Here is a 22417-nt window from a genome sequence, read left to right as displayed (position 1 = left end):
GGTATAGGAACAAAATACAGTGTAGAGAAAGTATGCCAGCAACGGTTGAAGAGTACCTCAGTATATGTTGTTAGAGAACACCTCAGTCTCCTGTCTAATAACACTGATCTACAGGACTTCCTGTTAGGCCCCAGAAAACAACGCAGAAAGTGCTTCTTATACGCAGTATATAATGAAATTTGGAAGCTTTCCCAACAAGAAGCTGCTGCCCAGTTAAGGCAAATAGATCAGGAAAACATACAGAAGGCATGAGCTGTTGTAGATAATGGGATTATTACCCTGTCCGACCGGGTATACACCTTAAACAACATTGTTTATTCTGCAATAGACATAATACAAATTGTTATGTCTTCGTTACACCATGGACAGAGTCAACTGAGGTCCATTATGCATTTGGATTGGACACTACAAACACTGAAGGCAGGTCGCGTTCCCTGGCAACATGTTAGCGCAAGGGATATATTATCCACATTTCATTTAACGCGACAACAACAACTAATGGCTAAGAAAGCGACTTATGCCATTTTAAATATTGGAGGCTTAGAAAAGTTGCCTTTTACTGTGGCTGAAATACCATCTGCAGAGAGGTTAATAAACGGGGTCATTAAGCTGCCTATTTCAATACTTCAATTCACATCCTGCTTAAAACACATCCCATAAGGCAGATATGAAAGGATAGGAGATAGTTAGAACCATGAGGTGTGGGAGCTGCCCTTCTTGTACAAATGTCTCAGTGGCATGAAAGAGGTCTTTCTTAGCGGCAGTGAATACAAGACTTCTGTCAGCCATTCAATGGTTTGTAAACAGTTGTCCTTGCACGGAGCGTGTAACGCTTCGGCAGTGAACTTGGCTTGTTATCTGAAGGGGGTTCCAGTCCCCTTGCTTAGACCTGCGTTCCAGGTGCTCTCAAATGGCAGCTCTGTTCTCCTCAATAGTTAAAACTGTTGTGGGATGCGAGCCGGAATAGTTTATGTTGTTTCGGTCTCTAAGATTGTTACATGCTGCGGAACCGTACTTTTTCCTCCCACAAGACAGAGAGAATTAGCTGAGATTTGGCCCCATTTGGCTACTTCTAAAGTGAATTTTGACAAGTTGAGCAGACTCAAGGCTATAGTGTTTCAAAAACATGTGGCGCTTAAATCTGCACGCAAGACCTACGCGTGATAACTTTGACTATAATGGGAGGCATCTTGCTATTGCTACTTTTTCTGCGCAATGGCTGTCCCGTCGCAACACGGGGGATTGAAAGCGCTTCCATCATCACAGCTGTGTCATGAACGCATGATGCATTACTTTGGAGCATCACTCCTGGAGCATTTGGATTGTGACTGGTCTCTGTCATTCAGACCGGTTTTGCATTGTGTGCAGCTCGTGTTTCGGTGCCTCTGGTGCTCGTTCGAACATGCACTGAAAGTTTGTCTTTCTACGCAGCTCTTGTTTTCATTGGGCGCTGATCTGTTGATGTTCTTGCTGAGGGCTCATTACCAGACATGCGTGTTGAGGGTGTGTTTGCTACGGGAAGCTGCTTAGGAGTTGCCCTTCATGGAGGATGCAGCTCTAAACTCATTCTTGGGCACACTAAAGAATGCTGCTGCTTTGGCTGGAGCACAGGCTTTGGAACACGAATGCTCCTTGGTTTTCCTTGGCGATGAACTTTCTACTTTACCACCTGCTGAAATGGAAGATTTCCTGTCTTCAATTATCCCGGATTCAATTTGCAACTTCCAAAATTACTCTTGAAATTCGGCCTTTTTATGCCACAGTTACCATTTTAAATTGTCTTTTTATACATGCTCAAGAGTCTTTTAACTTGTCATTATTGACATTTATATACATACGTCTTAGGTTGAATTTGAGTAGCTTTTATATATAATTAGGCTTTGGACCACCTTTGAACTGGGAAGGGGAGGGTGTTGTGTAGCCATTTTAGTTATAGCTCCATATATGTTATTTTAGCAAGCCAGTGCAACATAGTGGGACAATGCAATGCTTTTTGACTGGCAGTTCAGGGAAAGCACTCTGACTCTTGTTGCTGACTGGTGCATGCCTAATGGGGGAAACATGTGGTGCAAATGACAGAATAGGGAGACATGATCCGAAAGGGGTGGCCTCTCTCTATATATTTCAGGGCAGGACAGATGGGAAGTGAGGACACATTTTCCTTGCGGTATGCAGGCCAGGTGGAACAGAAGAATGGTCTTATTCTTTCTTTAAACTACAGCTATATTTATGCTCTGTTACCTGCCTTTCACCTTGGTTACTGGCTCTAGGGGTAGGTATTATGACTCATAACTCAACTGTAATAAATTATTACAGTTGGTCAGCTATGTCATTTTGCCATTACCGGTGACTAGAGGTGTCACAACTTGAATGTAATAAGGAAATTAGAAACAGGTTTTTATACAGAGTTTGCAGCTTCCCATGTATGCTAACCCAAACATACAATGTGTATTGTGTTGTAATTGCATTTATACAGACCTCACTACCCCTGATGAGGTGTTGAAGTGCTTAAAGCTAAGCTGGTCATTGCCCTGAAACCCATGTTTAGTGGCTAATCAAATAGTTATTGATTATTGTTGATTATTTGGAGGAGTCTTGTGCTCACAAGAAATCCATTCCATGCATTTAATCCAGTCTCACTGTGGTTGATTAAATTAATAGGGTTTAGGCGTGATCATTAGTGGAGGCTATGTGAAATTCATACAAATGATTGATGGGATTAAAAGACAGGCTAGAGGAAATGATGTGGTGTTAGGTTGCAGGGGTATGATTTCAAAGAAGAGGTTGTGGTCTATGAAATGAGGGTTTGACATTTTGGAGAAATTCATTAACAAAGAATAAGGTCAACATTTATGTGACATTGAGAAGGCTGTGCTCCTAGAATTATGGCGTGCAAAGCATGCAGATTAAGGAGAGACTAATTCAAAAGAAAACAGGGAGAAGCAACAATTTGACTTTAGAAATCAAGGTACATTTTTCAAGCAGTTTCAGGAAAATTAAGGAGGCTTTTTGAGATAGCATGCAATTTGAGGATGCAAAGTTGTAGAAAGAAACATTATTTGCACTTAAGAGAGTGCTTCACTAGATACTTTTGGTGGCCATTAGACGCATCCAAATGGTCTACCACTGCTAGGCTACCTCTCAACCATGACTTCTGGAAGGCCAGATTATTAGTTGAGAGTTGGAAGTGTAAATTAATGGCTGGGTGTACATACAGGAAAGTATCATGCACTTTTAGCTACTCTTGAAACAAGCCTCAGCTTTGTGACGATAACAACATGAGAGAACATACAGGGTAAGCAATGTAAACATCGAAAAGGAGATTCTGCAAATGCTTGTGCAGATGTCTACTGATGTTCATCCTTAAAGTTTGACTCACAGTATTAATTAGAAAAGTGAATACATAGTGAACTTTTCTGTGAACATATTGCAGCTGTTGAAAAAGCTGACCCTAACCTCAAATTTTCCAACACACCATTGTCTAACTCTCGCTCCATCTTTCTCTCCTCCCTAACCATCAGTGCTTCAGGGCCCTCGTTAATCAAAGTATCAATTGTAGGAGGAGTTAGTGTGCATGAGAAAAATGCTGGGTATGTACACAACTCATCCACAGTTCGGAGTTTACTGCTAATAGGTATATTTAGTGTGTTTTAACTGTAGTCTGCATGGTTTTACTTACATGACAAGTTTTCAGTGAGTAGGTCCGTTTCCCAACACCTCATAGATATGAATAAGGCTTAAATGAGGGCTTATATGTATGTTCGCTGTCAATCCCTTACTATGGTGACATCCTATTGGGACAGAAATATGCACTGCATGGTATGTGGATATGTTCCCTTGCACAGAAAGCCCAACTGCATGTGACATTGGTATCCTGACTTTTATATGGCCCTGGAGTCACGCTCATCTAGTGTGTGGACACAGGACTACGCCTGATGCTGACAGTGCAAGGTTCACACCCTGTCCAGTGTTCTAGAGGGGTGCACCAAGCATACCTTCATAAGGAGGAGGTGGACTTCTATGTTTGTCCTAGGTGTATCGTGTAAAGTGGTAGTGGCTGCTTACCATGTTTCCCGACTCCATGGTATGATCAGGCCTTTTTACTGAGTCAGAAGTCAGGTAGTCTACAGATGACTCATATGTAAAGTTTCATAGTATATGCATATGTATATTTAATAATATTATTGCTGGTTGTTGTCTGGGTTCAGTCAGCCTGTGCTGCCAGTACTAAAAGTAGTATTGAGTAGACCATTCTGTTTTTAAAATCAGTTTGCCCGTACAGTACTCCTTGAAAGCAAGGGGGTGCTCTGGAGCCTTGAAAGAGAGAAACCCAGAAGGTTGTAAATACTTCCCCAAATGAAACTAGAGAAACTTTTATTCTAATTTCAGTCTGGGAATATTTGTGGTAAGGCACTTGTCAACAGCTTTGCCAAAAAGTGTGCTATAAGCTTTGGGTGCATTTTGATTTAAAGATTCCTGTGTACAGATGTGCACAGCAAATGAGCTGGACATGCAAACAGCATAGTAGTTGAACGTTAGTGTACTGGTGACATAAACACCTACACCTCTAAAGGTGTGACAGAAAGATGGCTCAACAAGTTTGGCGCTCACTGCTGGCTTCTGATGAGCTCTCTAGGTCATGGGTTTGAATTCTGTCAGGACCAGCTGAACCTTCCATTCTTCCGTTTTAATTAGCACATAATGCCCAAATAGTCAACTCCTGAGTAACTGCACTCTCTTAATTTGAAAGGAATACCAGGACTGGGGCAACAATTTTACTGGGAGAGTACCAGCACTTCTCAGGACTGGTGTCACAATTTTAAATGGGAGAGTACCAGTGCTTCTCAGTAACAAACAATGATGCATTGATATTTACTTTCCAGCGCAAATTCATTTCTCAGTACAAAACGTGTTTTGCACTGCTCTCCATGATTTCTATGGCTTTTCATCAAGGGGGAATTACTTAAGCAAACTCCCATAGATTTTGATGCAAAGCTCGGACAGCTAAAATAGCCAGACCGGGCTTTACATCAAAGCAGACTGTAACGAAGGAAATAGTTGTATTTCTCATAAAACCCCACTCATTGCATGCGTGTGGAAGTGCACAGCACATATTCAATGCGTGCGGTCCTTCTGAGTTTATCGGGGGATTAGAATTTGTACTGGAGGGGCATGCTTCCCCTACAAATCCTATGCTACACAGCGCGCACTCACCTCTGCCCCATGATGCGAGGCTGTGTGCGGTGCGAGGCAGCCTAATCAGAGCCCCAGCACAGGGACGACTGCAGAAGCTGGCAAATCTTAGCAGATAAGGAAATAAGATGGGTGTTGCCCTTTCCTTTGCACACAGCAAATTTGGTTCCTGTCCTGTGTTGCATTAAAAAAATAGCAAATCTGCACATGGTGATTACAGCACATACGAAACGACACTATTTGAAGAACAACTGGTAAGTTATTCAGACCATGGTCCTTTCCTGCAGTTGCTTCTGGTATGTTCATCTCGCAGCAGTCACATGTAGCATGTGATTATCAAGCACTGGCTGCCAGTGGCAGATGGGCCTGGAATTCATTCCACGGAAGTTGGCGCAGCCATGTGACATTAGAGCATCAGTGTGGTGGGAGGATAAAGGACAGCGTGGGTGTGGAGCTGGCTTCCTCTTTTAATGGCACCATTGTGTTTTTTTCGCCTGCTGTTTTCCACAACCGAAAGAGAGAGGATGCTGTCTAGTCTCTCAGCTATCAGCTGTGAAACATGGTGGTCTGGGCACTTTCTCTAACCCTAACTTCCCCCCTTGTTCACACTGTGTGGTCCAGCGTTAAATCTAATAATCTCTCCGTGCATCTGTTTCCTCATCTGCAGATCTAGAAGTATTTCATAACATGCTAAAAACCAGTAATATGTGCTGTGTACTGGGACACATTTACTTGTGCAGCCATCTTCTCAGGGCAAATTTATTCAGCCCCAGAGTGTGGTGTGCAGATTGTGCTCACGCTCAAGTCCTGACAGAAATCACATGAGAATATTCAGTGCTACAGGCAAAGTTGTATTTTGTCTTATGGAACACTCTTACTGGATAGAAAAGGCAGATTTTAGGTCTTTTGCAGTAGTTTGGTGCCACCACTAGATGGCAGCGTATGACCGCCGCCTTACCTCACTTTGTGGAAGTGATAGCCCTAGCTTCAGAAGATGCAAGCAGGAGGAAACTGTGCCATAGTAGGTAGCAGACAAGAAAAATGCCATGCTTTACACAATATAACTATACAGGGAATTACAACGATGCAATGCCATACTTTTGTCCTGCTAGCTTCCTTCATGGTGTAAGCTCATTGCAGAGGTAGCTTAGTGCAAGAGTGACCAGTGTGTGCATTTTGCAAGGTATATTCATGCACGAGTGCTTGTGTGTGTGTGCATGCATGTATGTCAAAATGAGGTCAATGCCTAAACATGGGCAATAGATAACACACTATAGATGTCACTGTCCCAGACATTAGAGAGCTTTCCACATGGTCAGCAAAGATGCTTGCCTTTTTGTCAGCTAGACATGTGACTCCCAATAAACTCAGGGGCAAATTTATCATTGTTTTGTGTTGCCCACATACAAGGCGATGCAAAACCTAGATAAGATTTACTGAGCCACACATGGCCAGTTTATATGGCCCTGAGAAACTCAGTAAATCTGTAGTAATGCAACGCAGAGCAATTTTCTGCCTTGTGTTATTGAGCCCAGGAAGGCGTTCCATCGGTGGAGCATGGGTGTTCCCACACATCCAATAATGGATTGTGAAGCATTCTCAGATTCAGTAATATTAGTAGACCTGGGAGTGCTCAGAATTCCACGCCTCCATGGGGAGGTATAAAAAGGAAAAATATATTTATTTATCCTCATTGTTTCCTCTTTCTAGCTGCGCTGCATTCTGCAACACAGGTAGAAAGAAGAAAAAGCCTCACAAGGTTGTTTTTGTGCAGGAAGTTTCCCTTCCTGCACAAAATCAATCCTGCCTGTAACGCAGGCACCATGGTGCGAGGGTGTCTGCATTGGCAGTTGTAGCATCCTCCCCAGCCTGGCACCCACTGAATAACTAGGCCACACATGGAGCTGTAAATCACGTCTTTATTCCTCTGCGCGTACCTGTGAAGTTCAACATTCTAAACCAACCATTGATTAGATTCTATTCTAGCTATTAAGTCACACTGATATGTAGTCCTCGGGGAGCCAGAGAGTTTCTGTTCTAAATCGTGCATGATGCTACAGCACTAGGCAGCAGTTTGTACACCAGTGCAGGCAGAGAGCATGAATGCAGATAGATATGGCACATTCCTGCTGTCTCCCATTCACCCAGTGCAGCAAGGAGTCTTCCTGCACTGTGTTGTGTGAAATGTTGATAAATATGGCCCTAGAAATGTAGGGTGCCAAGGATTCTGGTCAATTTACCATTTACTCCTATAGTGTCCACCTTATCCCTTTGCAAGGGAGGAGTGTCCACCAGGAGAGCTCTGCTGCAATGGGTGCATGTGAGGCTGATTGCAGGGTTCATATTTTACCAAGTATAAATATGGAGGGAAACATTCCCTCTTAATGTGGTCATTGTTGTCCAGGAGGGTTAACAATGAGCTAATCCAGCATTGAAAGGTTGAGAGTAACTTTTGTTTGAGTTGGTTAAATGTACTTCTGCTACGTTAAGGTGAGTCAGAGGCTTATGTGAATCACAGAGTGTATGTGCGCATCTAGAAAGTAAAGTGTAGGCAATAACAGTAGCTACCTAGAACGAGCAAAGGTGGAGACCACAGAGAGACCCTCTGCCTCGAAGATGCAGGAGCCACACCATGCGGACACCTGATATTCATTAATCCAGGAGCTCGAGATATGTCATATTCTAGAAGACATGCCTGCTCCTGTTACCTTAAGTAGGTTGCCCACTCCTTGTTGTGCCTTCTGTAAGAAGGGTACGCCATTTGCCCTCGTAACGAGTTCAACTGCCAGAGACATACACATTGTTAAGGGGGATACCTGACACAAATTCATTTTCAAAGGAAAATAGATAACTAGTTTCCCAGTTAAAAAACACGGCTGTCCTGCATGACATGTTTACCAATCTACCAGTCCACCCATAAATGAACTCTTGCGCTCCATATCTGTCTCTCTGATCATTTTTTTCATTCCCTCTATCATTCTCTGTTGTCAGCTTTGTTTTTCTGCGACTCTCTCTAATTATTGGGCCATATATACGTCTGCTCAACCATCCCCTCACATGCATAGCTGTTAGCAGCCTTTGTGGAGCCGTGGAATCTCTGCCATCATGCACCCGTGGACCCCGGAGATGACACCAGAAGACATGTGTCAGCTTAGAGCCACGCCTGCCTCCTTCCCCAGAGGAGAGGCAGACTGCAAGAAGCAAGCAGATGCCCAAGAGCCCTCTTTCATTTCTCTTTCTACCGCCGCCTTAATGATCTCCGAAATTAGGTGTAGTAAGGACATTGTCATTGGTGCCAATGGGACGCCAGTGCTAACAGTTTCTACCCCCTGCTACGTCTTATTGGCATTTATGTCAGGGGAGAATGTATGGTGGGGCGCTTCTATCCCATGTGCACAGCTTTGTAGGTGCGGAAATTTAATCTTAGCAGCATTATTTCATCTTCCAGCTCATACTTTCACTCTCCCAATACAACTCTTGACACTGATTTCCTCTGTTTTTTTAATACAGATTTATAAAGCGTAGACTCACCTGAAGGGGTTGGAGCGCTTTACAAGAGCACCAGTTACATTACACAAGGACACATTCATTTTTTGTAGGCACAGCGAGATTTAGTGGTTTGCCTAGAATCACCGACTGCTGGGCCAATGCCGAGACTTGAATCTGGTTCCCCATTACCAAAGTCACATCCTCTCCCCTGATTATTACCTCTTTGCAACGCTCTTGCTGCATTTACTATCTCCCACCCACATCACTCTCTCATATGCACATCCCTCATCTTTTTTTCGTGTACCGTTCCCTCCCACAGTGCTCTAATCTTGACAAGTACACTTGAACAGCTCTGCCAGACACTGACCTATTTTATAAACTGATACTACAGCACAGATGCCGATATACCGCCCTGGAAGTGCAAGTAAATACTGATCCCCATCATGCAGACCAATCAACAACTGAGAGCCTTACACCTCTGCCAGGGCACCCCGGTCATCGCATGCAGCATCCAAGCAGCCCAGAGTCTGGGAATACACAGCTCTAAAGCTGTCCATCTTTCTGAACATGCAGGTCCATTATTGATAACCAACACAAAACTCTGTTACCACATCTCCACGCTGACCTGCAGCATTGCCTCATCTTACAGAACTGGGACCACAAGTAGCTCAGCCAACACGCCTCAGCGCAGATCAGTTTGATAATCAAATTTAATGAAAACAGTTCACTTTGTCCACTAACTTAGCAGGCTTCGCCTTAGATCTGTTCATGTCCATGTACTCTGCACCTCTTCACTGTAGCTAATAGCGTCCTTAACAGCTCTAGGTAAAATGGGAACTACGGCCATTGAACACTGCTGTCTGAATATGTACTGGTAGCCACAACGAGTCCATGTTTTTGTGAAACACAGTGGGCAGTGGCACACTGCAATATAACACCTGGGACTCCCAGGAAGGCCCTGGGACTGGGCTTAACTGGTTAGCTAAATACGTCCCCTAGTCACTCTAACAACTTGAAGCTGAAATGACAAGGTAGTGGTAGGTTCGGTTTTCTTTTTTTGGATAAGGCATTCATTTTCTGTGCAGCTGTTGTGAACTGCAGCATGGGGCCCGGGGATGAGTGGGTAGGGTAAATTAGCCTCAAATTCTTCTTTTTTTGTGACTATCCTGCTTTTACGTGGTGTGTTAATTTGACTGTATATCTATCCTTTTATCCCTCATGTATCTGTGTATCCAACCTTCCAGCTGCTCATCCCTCTTTATGCCCATCCACCACGCTGTCATGGATTTAAATATGCATTTTTTCATCCATCTGATCCTCAATTCTTTTCAATCTCATAATGAATTTCTTTTCTAGTGTATTATTATGTATTTACTTTATTTTTGTAGCCCTTGCTACATCACATTCCCCTCAGTGCCTGACCTGCATTATGATTGCGCTACTAAATATCAACACCAACAATATTGTGGCATGCTTTTGAGGTACAAAATATTGAAAAGTAAGTGTATATAGGGAAGTATAGATTTACCATTCCTAACTCCAGATCTACATACCTTGAAGATATATGTACTGCATAGATACACATATGTGGACTTAGGTATAGAAAACCCCTCAATATTTTATTTTCCATATTCTATCCTCAAGATTGCTGATACTGATATTGACCGATATTGCTGATTCGACATTCAAGGGCACACCATACATTAGTTTGGGCTTCAATGCAATGATTATATTCGTACACTCACTGGGCTTCCTCGTTGAAACTGTGGAGCAGCACATCCCCGCCACATGTTTTGGGTCCTTACCTGGCCCCAGACTTATTGAAATTAAAATGTGCAGCACAGGTTGCATGAATGGGAAAAATTGTGCAGCGCCATACTTAAGGGGAGTTGTGAGGCTATGATTTCATCTGCTGTAATTGTGCTAAATACTGTGTTGTGTGTGTAACCAACCATTGCTACGTAGCAATGGTGAGCAAGCGATGTCTTGCGACAGTTTTGCACTCTCTGTACACCCTCACAGGTGAGAATATCACCTTTAACTCTGCCTCACGCTTTCAATCTAGGCAACTCCTAGAGCTTAAGCAGGATGTTCTGCTCAGCCGCAAATTTGCTTGTACTAGTGCAGAACCTGATTCAGCCTCTGTTGTCCTTTCAAGGTCCTTTGCCACAGCAATGGCCAAGGCTCTGGGTTACCTCTCCATGGAGGAAGCACTTTCAATAGTGTGGGGCAAACTCCTTTTCCGCCTTCCAACTACAATCTGCCCATTTTACTCTCAGTCTGTCACTGTCTGATCCTAGTCACCTCACTAGTGCAAAGCACTGAGCCCAAAAACCTGACCAATCAGAAGCCGTCTTCACGAATGTTGACACTCAGCCATGCCAGGTTGCACCTGGCTCCACATCCAGTCTTGTTAAGAAATACCTCACTGTAACCCACCTCGAGCAGTGGAGCTGCATCACTACCACCTAGAGGGCCACAGGGCGTTCACCGTCTTCTTCAGACACCCTAGTGGTTTACATTTTCACTGACAACATGCTACCTGAAAGGGGAAACATTGCCTTCCTTTAAAAAAAGTAATAATTTCTGATTCATAGTATATGATGAGCCGAATCAAGAGTAACGGCCCCTACACGTTTTTTAGATTATTTCCTGCGCATAGCACACAACTATACCCTTCATTAAAATCTTGTGTTATGTCATGTTATGTTATATTGTGTTAAAACATGATACCAAAACAAATCTTCCAGGCACACTGAGTTGACTGTGTTATAGGGTGTGTACTTCCAATCACACGGGGAGCCCCGCTTGGTATGTTAATTTGAGTCTTTACCTTTCAAAGAAATTTAAAATGAAATAAATCTGCCCCACAGCCCTTCTTATTGCAATGTGAAATATAAGCATAAAGAAGCCAAACCACAAGAAGTGCCATACTACAAGAGCTTCTATTATTGCTATTGGCAGAGTGCACCTCCTGGCATAATGCTCAAAATGGCAAGGAGAAGCCTGAGTCTTCCAGGCAGTGAGAGGAGACAAAGACAAACCCAGTGCTTAAATTGAGCTGGTGGTTGCAGGTGGGGCCCACCGCCACTCATTTTGTGGACCAGCCCTTATTGTTTCCTCACCAGAATTTGATCCAGAGCAATAAAGAGAAAAACACAAAATTGGGAAGGAAGGGAAAAACAGAAAACAGTGACAAAGGCATAAATCATGGATGACAAAAACCTGCAAGAGTGAGGTAAATGGGCCGGAAGTGTCTGGTGGAGGATAAAAGAGGCAGGAGGTGGAATTGCTTTGGCATTCGGCACTCCGGCAATTGATGATACTGGCTGCAGGCTTTTGAGCAGAACTTTGGGCCCTGGCACCACTTCTTTTACAAATTAAGCACTTGGCAGCCCAATATAAATATATAGAAACCTGGGTCAACAGATATAAAAGAAACTACGGTATAAACCAAAATTACTCACAGTAACTTAATTACTTGACCAAATAAAGCTGAGAAAAACAATTAGCCACATTTTAGGTAATGTAGCCAACAAACAAAATTATCAGAATGGCACATCAAGTGGCCAGGGCCACAGTGATACCTAAATGGCAAACTACGTATACCGCTGGACACAACATCTCTGATTAAGAGCTCTATGCTGTTCATAATCAATTTTTCACAATTGCAGGGCTTGTCGTTATTTCTCATAGGTATCAAAGACTGGTGTTTTCCTCTAGAAGGGTACTTGACTACCAAGCATCACACCAAAAAGTAGGGCTCCCGCTCTACTCGTTGCAATCACTAACTGATCGAGATAACTAATGATATTACTATCAGATAACCCGTCCTTGGTCCAGTGTCAGTTCTGCTGAATTTACTTATTGGCCACCAAACACCAGAACTTCATCCTTTTTCCTACCTATGCTACCCCTCTTCGAGATTCTTCAATGTTCTTTTAAAGGATTACCTCCTTTCTTTTGCCTGTCCCCATTCATGTCTCATAGGCTTTCATAACCTGTATTACAATGCCTATGTGGCACTGTGGTAACAGGGCTATTAACATAAAATGAAATAAAATACTCTGATACACCACTTGTTTCAATTTCTCATTCATTTTAGATCACGGATTTCTAAATATTTGTTCTCTAGATGATACAGAATGTAAATTATTGGCAGATACCGCTAGTGATTTCATCATTCACAATGAATTAAATTAAGACGAAGCGCTGGGTCAGAAGTCATCAGCAGGGAACAGTGAGTTAGAAGGTCCACGAGAGATGTCAGTTCAGAATGGTATTGAGTGTGATGCAAGAACAGCAAGAAAGAGTGTCTATAAAGGTTTTTATTAAAGTATATCGTGAAGCCAAATACAGTAAGTGCAGATGTTCTCTCTTTAAGAGTCATCAAAACATGAAGTGTGGAGTTGGAAACAAGAACATTTGGCAGGGGGGACACAAGTACAGGAGAGCATGGATTACAACACTGTTAAGCGCTAACCATCAATAGTTGGTAAGGAGTGTCTCTAAGCATCATCAGTGGTAGAGATTGTCGAGTCAGAGACAAGAACCATAGATTAGAGGGTTTATCACAGGCCTTTTCAGTGGATACTGCAGAGAGGCACAAAAGAACAGTATGGCAGGTGTGTTCAATAGTTGATAACAAATAATAATCTTTTGTAGTAAAGGAGAACAGTTGGCGGAGGGTGTCTATAAAAATCAACAACTGAGGATCATACGGAATCAGGCACAAGAACCGCAGTGCAGAAGGATTATATCTGATGTCTGTGGTAGACAGTGTGGAGTCTGGGGAAAGGAGAGTGTGTAGAGAGGTCTTATAATAGAGGTTAATGTAGGACAGTTTGGGGCCATAAACAGTAGTTGAGCAGAGAGTGTACAACAGTCATCAGCGAAGGATAGTGTGGCACTGTAAACATGAACAGTAGGGTAAAGGCTTATGGTGCAAGAACAATAGGGAAGAACAGTATGTTAGAGGGTCTGTGACAGTCATGAAATAAGAACAGGTTAGAGTCTGGCACCATAACAATGTGCGGAGGATCTTGGACAGCCATCAATGAAGGACCACGTGGAATCAGGCACAAGAACAGAATGACTCTCGGCAGAGAGTCTCTGGAAGTCATCAAAGAAGTAATGTCCGGAGTCTGGCACAAGAGCAGTACTGAATCCTGGTACAAGAACAGAAGGGCAGAGGGTCTAAGGCAGGCATCAATGATGGACAATGTGGAGTCTGGTGCAAAAAGAGTAGGGAACTCAGGCACAAGAACAGTTGGACACGGGGGTCTATCACAGTCATCAGCCAAGTACTGTGTGAGCTTGGTACATGAACAGCAGGGCTATAGGGCATCAGGCCAATAACAATAGTCCATGAAGGATAGTGTTGAGTTTTGAACATGAACAGTGGGGCAGATGATCGTTGTCTGAGGTGCTGCTGAATGAGGGTACCATGATTCATATGATATGGGAGTGTCCAGATGTGAGAGCATACCGGGAAAGAATAGTGTTGGACTTTTTTCCTTATGCAGGGTCATCCCCAATCTTTTTGCCTCCTGCCTCCTATTTTTGGTGATTGGTTTATCTATGATTGGCATATTTGATTTACCAGTAAGTCCCTAGTACAGTGCACTAGAGGTGCCCAGGGCCTGTAAATCAAATGCTACTAGTGGACCTGCAACATTGGTTGTGCCACCCACAATGGTAGCCCTGTAATCATGTCTCAGACCTGCCACTCCAGTGTCTGTGTGCAGAGTTTAACTGTGAATTCGACTTGGCAAGTGCACCAACTTGCCAGGCCTAAACCTTCCCTTTTCTTACATGTAAGACACCCTTAAGGTAGGCCCTAGGTAGCCCCATGGGCAGGGTGCAGTGTATGTTTAAGGTGGGACATATACTAATGTGTTTTATATGTCCTAACAGTGAAATATTGCCAAATTCGGTTTTCACTGTTGCAAGGCCTATCCCTCTCATAGGTTAACATGGGGGCTGCCTTTAAATATGATTAAAGAGTAGATTCCCTTTGGGAGCGGATAGACATGTGGAGTTTGGGGTCTCTGAGCTCACAATTAAAAATACATATTTTAGTAAAGTTTATTTTGAGATTGTATGTTTGAAAATGCCACTTTTAGAAAGTGAGCATTTTCTTGCTTAAACCATTCTGTGACTCTGCCTGTTTATGGATTCCTTGTCTGGGTCAGTTTGACAGTTGGGCTGTTTGCACACCTCGCTCTAGACAGTGACACAAAGGGAGCTGGGCTGTAGCCTGCATGTCCTGATGAGCCATCTGTGCTAGGAGGGAGGGGAGGAGTGGTCACTTACACCTGAAAGGGCTGTGCCTGTCCTCACCCAATGCAGTCTGCAACCCCCTGGTGTGTGTCTGGGGCCTGGCCTGGGCAAGGCAGGATTTCACAAACAAGAGACTTTCCTTTGAAGTAAGCCTACTTCAAAGGCCAAAATGGGTATAAGAAGGGCACCCAAAACCACAAGCTTTAGATCACTTCTGGACATCGAGAGGAACCTCTGCCAGGACAAGAGCTGAAGAGCTGAGGAGTAGTGCTGCCCTGCCTGAGACTGTGCTTTGTGGAGCTATCCTGCAGTTGCTGCTTCTGCCTGTGCAAGGGAACAAAGACTGGACTTTGTGTGCCTTCCTGCTTGTGAAGAAATCTCCAAGGGCTTGTCCTAAGCTTGCCTCCTGTTGTTGAAGTCTCAGGGCCATCAAAGACTTCTCCTGCCAGCACCTGGACTCTCCGCTGAGACTCTGCCCTGCCAAGTGGTGCCCTATCCAGTTCCTGGGGCCTTGGAAGGTGAAGCTGGCAGACCAAGACTGAAAATCCATGCACAGACCGCCGTGCGGGGAAAATATCAACACACCTTCCGAGACATGGCTGAAAAACGACGCACTGCCATCTCTGCGGCAGAAATCAACGCTCCACCAGCATCGCGGCTGGAAAATTGACGCTGGTAGCTGGAAGAACGACGCGCAACACCCGCTGACGGAGGTCCTTAATGTCGCAACCCACATGGCAGTGTTTGTTGATACAGTGTGTCAGGATTTTTGACGCAAACCTTGCTGGGCACAGAAAAACAATGCAACACCTGCGCGGACCTGAGTGCTGCCCGGATTAACGCATCGCTCCCCTGCGGGGAAAAAAAATGACGCACGCCGACCTGACCAGAGAAGGAGAAACAATGCACGTTCTCGCTTGCGGGTGAGAAATCGACGCATCCCTCACCTTTTTCAATGCACACTCGCCCGTGCTTGTTATTTTGACGCTACCCAGGTACTTTTCAACGCTAACAGTGTTTTTACTGTTAACAAAAGGATTTAAGACTTTTGCTTTTAAAATTAATAACTTGACTTGTGTATGTTGGATTTTTTGTGTTTTAGTCTTGTTTTGTTTAGATAAATATTTTCTATTTTTCTAAACATGTGTCACTTTGTAGTGTTTTCATTGAGTTACTGTGTGTGTTGGTAGAAATACTTTACACCTAGCATTCTGAAGTTAAGCCTACCTGCTCGTGCCAAGCTACCAAGGGGTGAGCGGGGATTAGCTGAGGGTGATTCTCCTTTACCCTGACTAGAGTGAGGGTCCTTACTTAGACAGGGGGTAACCTGACTGCCAACCAAAGACCCAATTTCTAACAAATAGGTTATAGACTATCGGGTGTGCTGAATTGCAAAGTGCAGCTCATTCCTCAATTGATCACCCTAGGCATATAGGGGACGGGGGCAATCTCTAGATCACTACGCTTTGCTTTTTAGTAATATGGCCCTGATGGTGGCACATAGAGACCTCATTAAAAGTAGTGAGCGAGGTCAATGCCAACCCCGCTAGAGTGGTATGAAGGCATGGATTGGTGTATGGATGAGAGCTGAAAGATCGGTGTATCATGCGAGGGGATGTTCATGTAAATTTGAAAAAATATGGGGTCTATGGATAGAGGCCTGAGATGATGGGATGAAGGTCTAGGAGAGGATGAGTGTAATGGGAGATCATACAGAATGGGTAAGCATTATGTACTATTCTGCTGCGGATGGCGGCCCACCAGAAATATTGTAGAGAAACCGAATCTTGGTGGATGTATACTTGACCACATGCATCTTTCAGTTGAGGGGGAGGGTTGTTGTGTTGTCGTTCTCTGAAAAAAACTCAATAAAATATTATTTTTTTAAAACACTTGGGCAGATGACCTGAGAGTACTCAACAAACGACAATGTGGAGTCTGGTGCAGAAAAACGGAGAAGAAAGTCTATTACAACCATAAACAAAGCACTGTGTGGACCCTGGCAAACGAACAATAGAACGGTAAAGAAGAGAGTCTATGACAGTCATTGATGAACAGTATTACGACTATCACAAGAAAACAGGGGCAGTGAGTCTATGACCATGATCACTGAAGGACATTGACAACACTGGCGCGAGAACAGTAGAACTGCAAGGGAGAGGGTGTATGCCAGTCATCAATGAAGGACACTCTTGAGTCTGCTGTGAGAACACTTGGGGATGGATGACCGCCATATTTCACCTTGTTTCTACCTTTTGCAGAAATGGTAAACTAATGCACTGGTAGGATTTTGATGAACAAGTAAGCGTCCCCGCATGCCCTATCGTAAAGTAAGTTCACAACCATTCTTTGCAGAAATAAAAGACTGAACAATATATAAATTGCCTTCTGTTACAAGAAAATAAAGTAGCACACAATACGGAAATTCATGTATACATTGCACAAGTGGAAGGCTATTTGCGGAGAAACCATATGCCCTTAAGCTTGATGTTATCTGGCATTGTAGCACTGTGCATATCTTAATAAATAAGCAAGCTGCTGTTTCTTACCCTTGTGTCATCCGGGCTCATTTCATTCAGCACAGGCATAGAGGTCACTGTAAATGACAAGAAACAACCAATGGGAAGTTATGAATGACAGCGCGGCGACTAAGCAGCCAGCTCATCCTTGCACACATCATATATTCCGATCACTGCTGCGGAGGCGCTTAATCCATAGGCAGTAATCTGTGCTGGAACAAACTGTCCTCTGAGGAATGGCCTGTTCGTTCCCTGAGCAGCGCTGCAGCTTCCTGGCATTGCTTGGTGATAATATGCAAATTCTGAAAATATGCAGGATGAGAACGGAGGGGATCTTTGGGCACACACACTTTACCTCAGGGAAGTTGCAGCGGGGGTAATTAATGTGCTTCATTAGCAATAACATGCCTAGACTGATTGTGAAAGACACACGCTGTCCACGGTGTACAATATTGCATGTATTAATATTTAACAGACTTTGGATCAGATTTGCTAGTCTTTGTGCAGCATATGTGAAAATCAGCAGCACTGCGTTGCACAAAAAAATTGTGTTGCATCAGGTTTTGCAAGATTCGTGCACCATAGCTTTTTGGTGCATTCCCAGGTCTACCACAAATGTGAGTACACCAAAATCCATAGGTGGATGCTTGGAAACCCCAATGCTCCACCCATGGAACGTCTCTCTGGGACAGAGTAATGCAAGGCAGCAATTTGTGCTACCTTGCGTTACTCCAGATTTATCAAGCCATGAAGGCCATGCAAGGTGGCCTTGCATGGCTTGATAAATCTGACTTTAGTGTTGCGTAAATCTGGCCCTAAGCATTCAACTATGATGCTGTGGTGACCGGGAGCTACCTTTTGTCTGATTTCTGCTTGAGGAATACTCTGCAGTTCATTGGGAGAACAACCATCCAGGAGTAAGGGATGTAAATTATGTGAATTACCGTAAAGTACATGTCAGGTATAGGAATATTTTGCTTGGCCTGTGTTTGTGCTTGCTTTCATTGTCATTACAAATACACACAAAGCAAGTCATTCTATTTTAGGAAATCTTACTAGGTGTTTGTCTTCCTACCCTGTTGGGCCCCACAATGCAAAAATAATAAGTGGGAGGCGCTCCTTGGAGCAAAGCAATTTTGCAACATGGGGCAAACTTAGTAAAAGTTTATGCAACCTAGGGCAGCAAGCAAATCTATTGAACTACTTTGCATGAATGGGATAGAGAGCTAAGGACCACAATATCAACTAAGATATCATGTTCTTCAGTTCTGTACCTGTGCTGGGGCACTTGACATTGCCTTGGGATCCTTGCACCATGGTAGGATTGCAGGTAGGATTGTTCTGTTGCAGGAAGGAATAACTTCCTCCACAAAAACAATCCTAACAGGCAGTATCCTCTTTTCTATGCATGATGTAGAATGCTTCACACATCTAAAGAGGAAATTATGAGAAGCAAATAAACATGTTTCTCCTTGTTACCGATGGTTGTGGTGGGGACCAGTTTTGTGCAATCCCAGGTTTACTGATTTCATTAATTCTGTGATTGCCTCAAATTTCATGAATGGATGCACAGGAACACAAATACTCTACTACTGGAGCACTTGCCACTTCAACATGTAACACAACTCATTGCAAGCCATTGTGTTGCCTTAAATGTCTTTGCAAACTCATGCTAGGCAGTGCCAATTGCCCCTTGTGTGGCTTTGTAAGTCTTACTCAAGCCTTTGTGTTGCTTTGAGATGACGTGTCACGCAAAAACGATGCTAGTCCTTAGTTAATCTTGCCCTCTATTTGGATCAAATTATAACACAAAATAGATTTTGAATGCAAGAGCTGATTGGCGCTGCAATTTCCTCACCGCAGTGTGTCACCTTATGTTGTGTTGTGTACCCACCCATGCAAATGTAAAATAAATGTGGTCCTGTGGTATCAAACGGACCCGTACTCACTTCCTCCAAGGAATTTACAGTATTTTGATGTCAATCTATGTTTATCGGCAGCAGTCGCACAGCAACTTTTTTTTGCAGTTTTATTATGGAAATTATAATAAGTGGGTTGCTATCTGGTAAAATGCCTAAACGAAACGCCTTGAGTACCAGTTAGGCGGGAATACATTCTGTTATGTAACATTCACTGTTCGCAGCTCCACTGCTGAGCCCTGGTGGACCGGAGGTAATGTCATGTAAACGTATCGCTACCGAAATTATCTCCACCCGATAACATTCATACCTGCTTCACAATTTCTGTGTTTGGAACACTAGCAATAACTTGTCTATATAGGGCCTTGAAGCACCGTAAATAATAAAGTGACCATTGTCCTATTTAATAGTATGTAATGCCTTAAAGGGTTTCATTATCTATCTGTCCATGGAAGAAGCGCTGCTTGAAAACGGCCTATTTGGGCACCATATAACAATCAAAGTACGTTTTCAGCCCAGGCACAGGTACAGACCCCCAACGTAATACCCGTTTGAGTCCCGGACCATACAACACCGGCAGCAGCCCGCAGAGGAGCTCTGTAATCGAGTACAAGGCCCCGGCACTTCCCCACTCAATGGAGCAGGAGAAAGCAATCCCATTCACAGAAGCCTGCCTGTCAGGCGGTCTGCACCGGTTTATTCACAGTACACTGATCTGTAACCCGGGAGGGTGGGGGCAGGTTCTGATTGGAAGCTGCGAGCCAGTCGTGGTAATCGGGGAGTGAATACTGCGCTCTTCTTGCAGGTATTGTTCCCACTGCTGTAGTCTGTCAAAGGAGAGAACGTGGTGAGACTGCTTTGAGTGCCTGCAAGGGTCTCCTAGACAGGAATAGGGGAATAAAATCATAGCAAACGGGGAAAGTGAGCGCTCAGGGACTGCACAATGGCAAAGTGGCTTCGGTTGGAGTCTGTCCTTGGCACTGAAGGGTATCGTGTACTTCAATGGAGCCTGCGCCTCTGTCCGTGGTGCTGAAGGACGCCGTGCTTCTGTGGAATAAGTACCTCTGTCCGTGGTGCTGAAGGGCACAGTGCGCGTCAATGCTGTGTCCGTGGTGCTGGAGGGCACTGTGCGCGTTAGTGGAATCGGTGCCTGTCCGTGGTGCTGAAGGGCACTGTGCGCGTCAGTCCTGTGTCCGTGGTGCTGAAGGGCACTGTGCGCGTCAGTTGAATCGGTGCCTGTCTGTGGTGCTGAAGGGCACCGTGTGCGTCAGTGGAATTGGTACCTGTGTCCGTGGTGCATTGTGTGCTTGAGTTGGACTCGGTACCTCTGTCCATGGTGCTGAAGGGCCCTATATTCGATCAGAGGGGGACCGAACGGTGACGCTAGCTTCAAGCCCCCGCCCCTGCTATCCCTAGTGCAGAACAGCATTCGTTATAGTTGTTGTTGGGGTCTCTCTTCCTGGTGCTTAAAAAGGGAATAATTGGATATTGTGTGTGTATGGACTCTCCTGGTTCTGAAAGAGGGAGTGATTGGTTATAGTGCAGCACTGCCTCTCTTTTGGTGCTGAAAGAGAGCATCGTATGTTGCAGTGAGAGCCGGTGCTCCGCGTCATGGTACTAAAATGAGGTATTGTGAGTTACAGTGGGAACTGGTGCTGAAAGAGGGCATCATTGGTTATAGTGGGGGCTGCCACCTCTCTTCATGATGTTGGTTGGCACCGTTGATTGTATGCATGCATGTGCCCTTCCCAATGGTGCTGATGGGCATCATTGGTTATAACAAGGGCTGGTGCTTCTCTCTATGGTGCTGAGAGAGGTATGGTTGCATATATGGGAACGGCTGCCCCACCCCAGAGCAGCATCTGTTTCAATGGGAGCCTTTGACTCTGCGCCATTGATTTCAGTGGGTGCCCGTGCCTCTGCCCCTGGTGCTCCTCGACATAACTGGCACTAATGGGAGCTTTTACCTTTGGTAATGAGGGCTATTACTGGTTATGGTGGGGGTCCTATTGCTGAGGATGGGTCATTGGAACCAACAGGGGCGAGACCCTCTGTCCTTGGTTCTATGTCAATGGAATAAAGAGCTTGATTGGCACCAAAAGAGCCAGGTTCTCTGGTGCTGAAGGTGAATGTTCGCTGCATTTGAACGCTGTGCCACTATCGTTAGTGCTAAATTACATCATTGGCACCAATGGGGACCGGCTCCTGTTTCCTTGGTGTGGCCCGTTCACCGTAGATTTTAATGGGAAGTCTATGCATTTACGCCTAACATTGAAGGGCATGGCTGGCACAAGCAGGATGTGATACGTCTGTCCCTAGTGCTGAAGTACGCTAGGATTTCAATGTAGACGGGGGCCTCTGTGACAGATGCTGGACGACCCTATAATTTCAGTGGGGATCCTCTGTGTGATCTTGGAGGACACTATACATTTCACAGAGGACCGGTGTGCCTCTGTCCTTCTTTCCAATGACAGAGTCCCTCAGTGCCCGCCCCCTGAAGCAACCTGCAGGCTGGGCTCACTTACCTTGCATCGCACACAGTGCTATGACCAGCCATCCCAGGCGCTGCATCCTGTATCCCAGCTCGTTGAAAGGCTGGAGCGGGCTTCAGAGGTCGGGTGAGTGAGGTCTCGGGAGGGACTGAGCTCGCTCCCGCTAACGCCTCGGGTGAAGGTGCCTGCTGGGCACTGCAGCGCCGCCTCATTTATATCTTCCAGCCCCTGGATGTGACGTCAGCAGCAGAGGCCCTGCCCCTTGGTTCGCCGACCCTCCCCCTGGTTACCCTGCATGTGTAGGGAGGGGCTCTGTGCCGGCGGCAGGTGCTGCCCGCCTCCCCCAACTCCCCTCCTGCTCATGCTTGGGAAGATGCAATCGTTTAGTGTCTTGAACGGACCTACATGGTGTTATAAGGTTGTGCACTGGCTCTACTCTTCCCTAGAGGGTGGCAAAACAGTAAGGCAACGCACAGGAAGGCCGGAAGCTTCAGGACAGCTTAGTGGGCGTTCGTGCCTGCTG

The 22417-nt window shown here is 44.8% G+C and overlaps 1 protein-coding gene across 3 annotated transcripts in view; it reads right to left on the bottom strand.

Moving 5' to 3' along the window:
• The window catches only part of CHGA (chromogranin A), a 98188-nt gene extending 76095 nt beyond the window's left edge, over nt 1-22093 (bottom strand). For all 3 annotated transcript variants that reach the window (XM_069208215.1, XM_069208214.1, XM_069208216.1), the window contains exons 1-2: nt 21928-22093; nt 17514-17560 (exon numbers count right to left, since the gene is read on the bottom strand). In XM_069208215.1, the coding sequence (XP_069064316.1) occupies nt 17514-17560; nt 21928-21973 (93 nt within the window). In that variant the 5' untranslated portion in view covers nt 21974-22093. The remainder of the gene's footprint in view (nt 1-17513; nt 17561-21927) is intronic.
• Nucleotides 22094-22417: the final 324 nt, after the last annotated feature.

The sequence above is a fragment of the Pleurodeles waltl genome, chromosome 9 (assembly GCF_031143425.1).
Source record: "Pleurodeles waltl isolate 20211129_DDA chromosome 9, aPleWal1.hap1.20221129, whole genome shotgun sequence".
NCBI classification, from domain to species: domain Eukaryota; kingdom Metazoa; phylum Chordata; class Amphibia; order Caudata; family Salamandridae; genus Pleurodeles; species Pleurodeles waltl.
The sequence above is the reverse complement of the archived record's forward strand: the minus strand, read 5'-3'. Positions and strand labels throughout refer to the sequence as shown.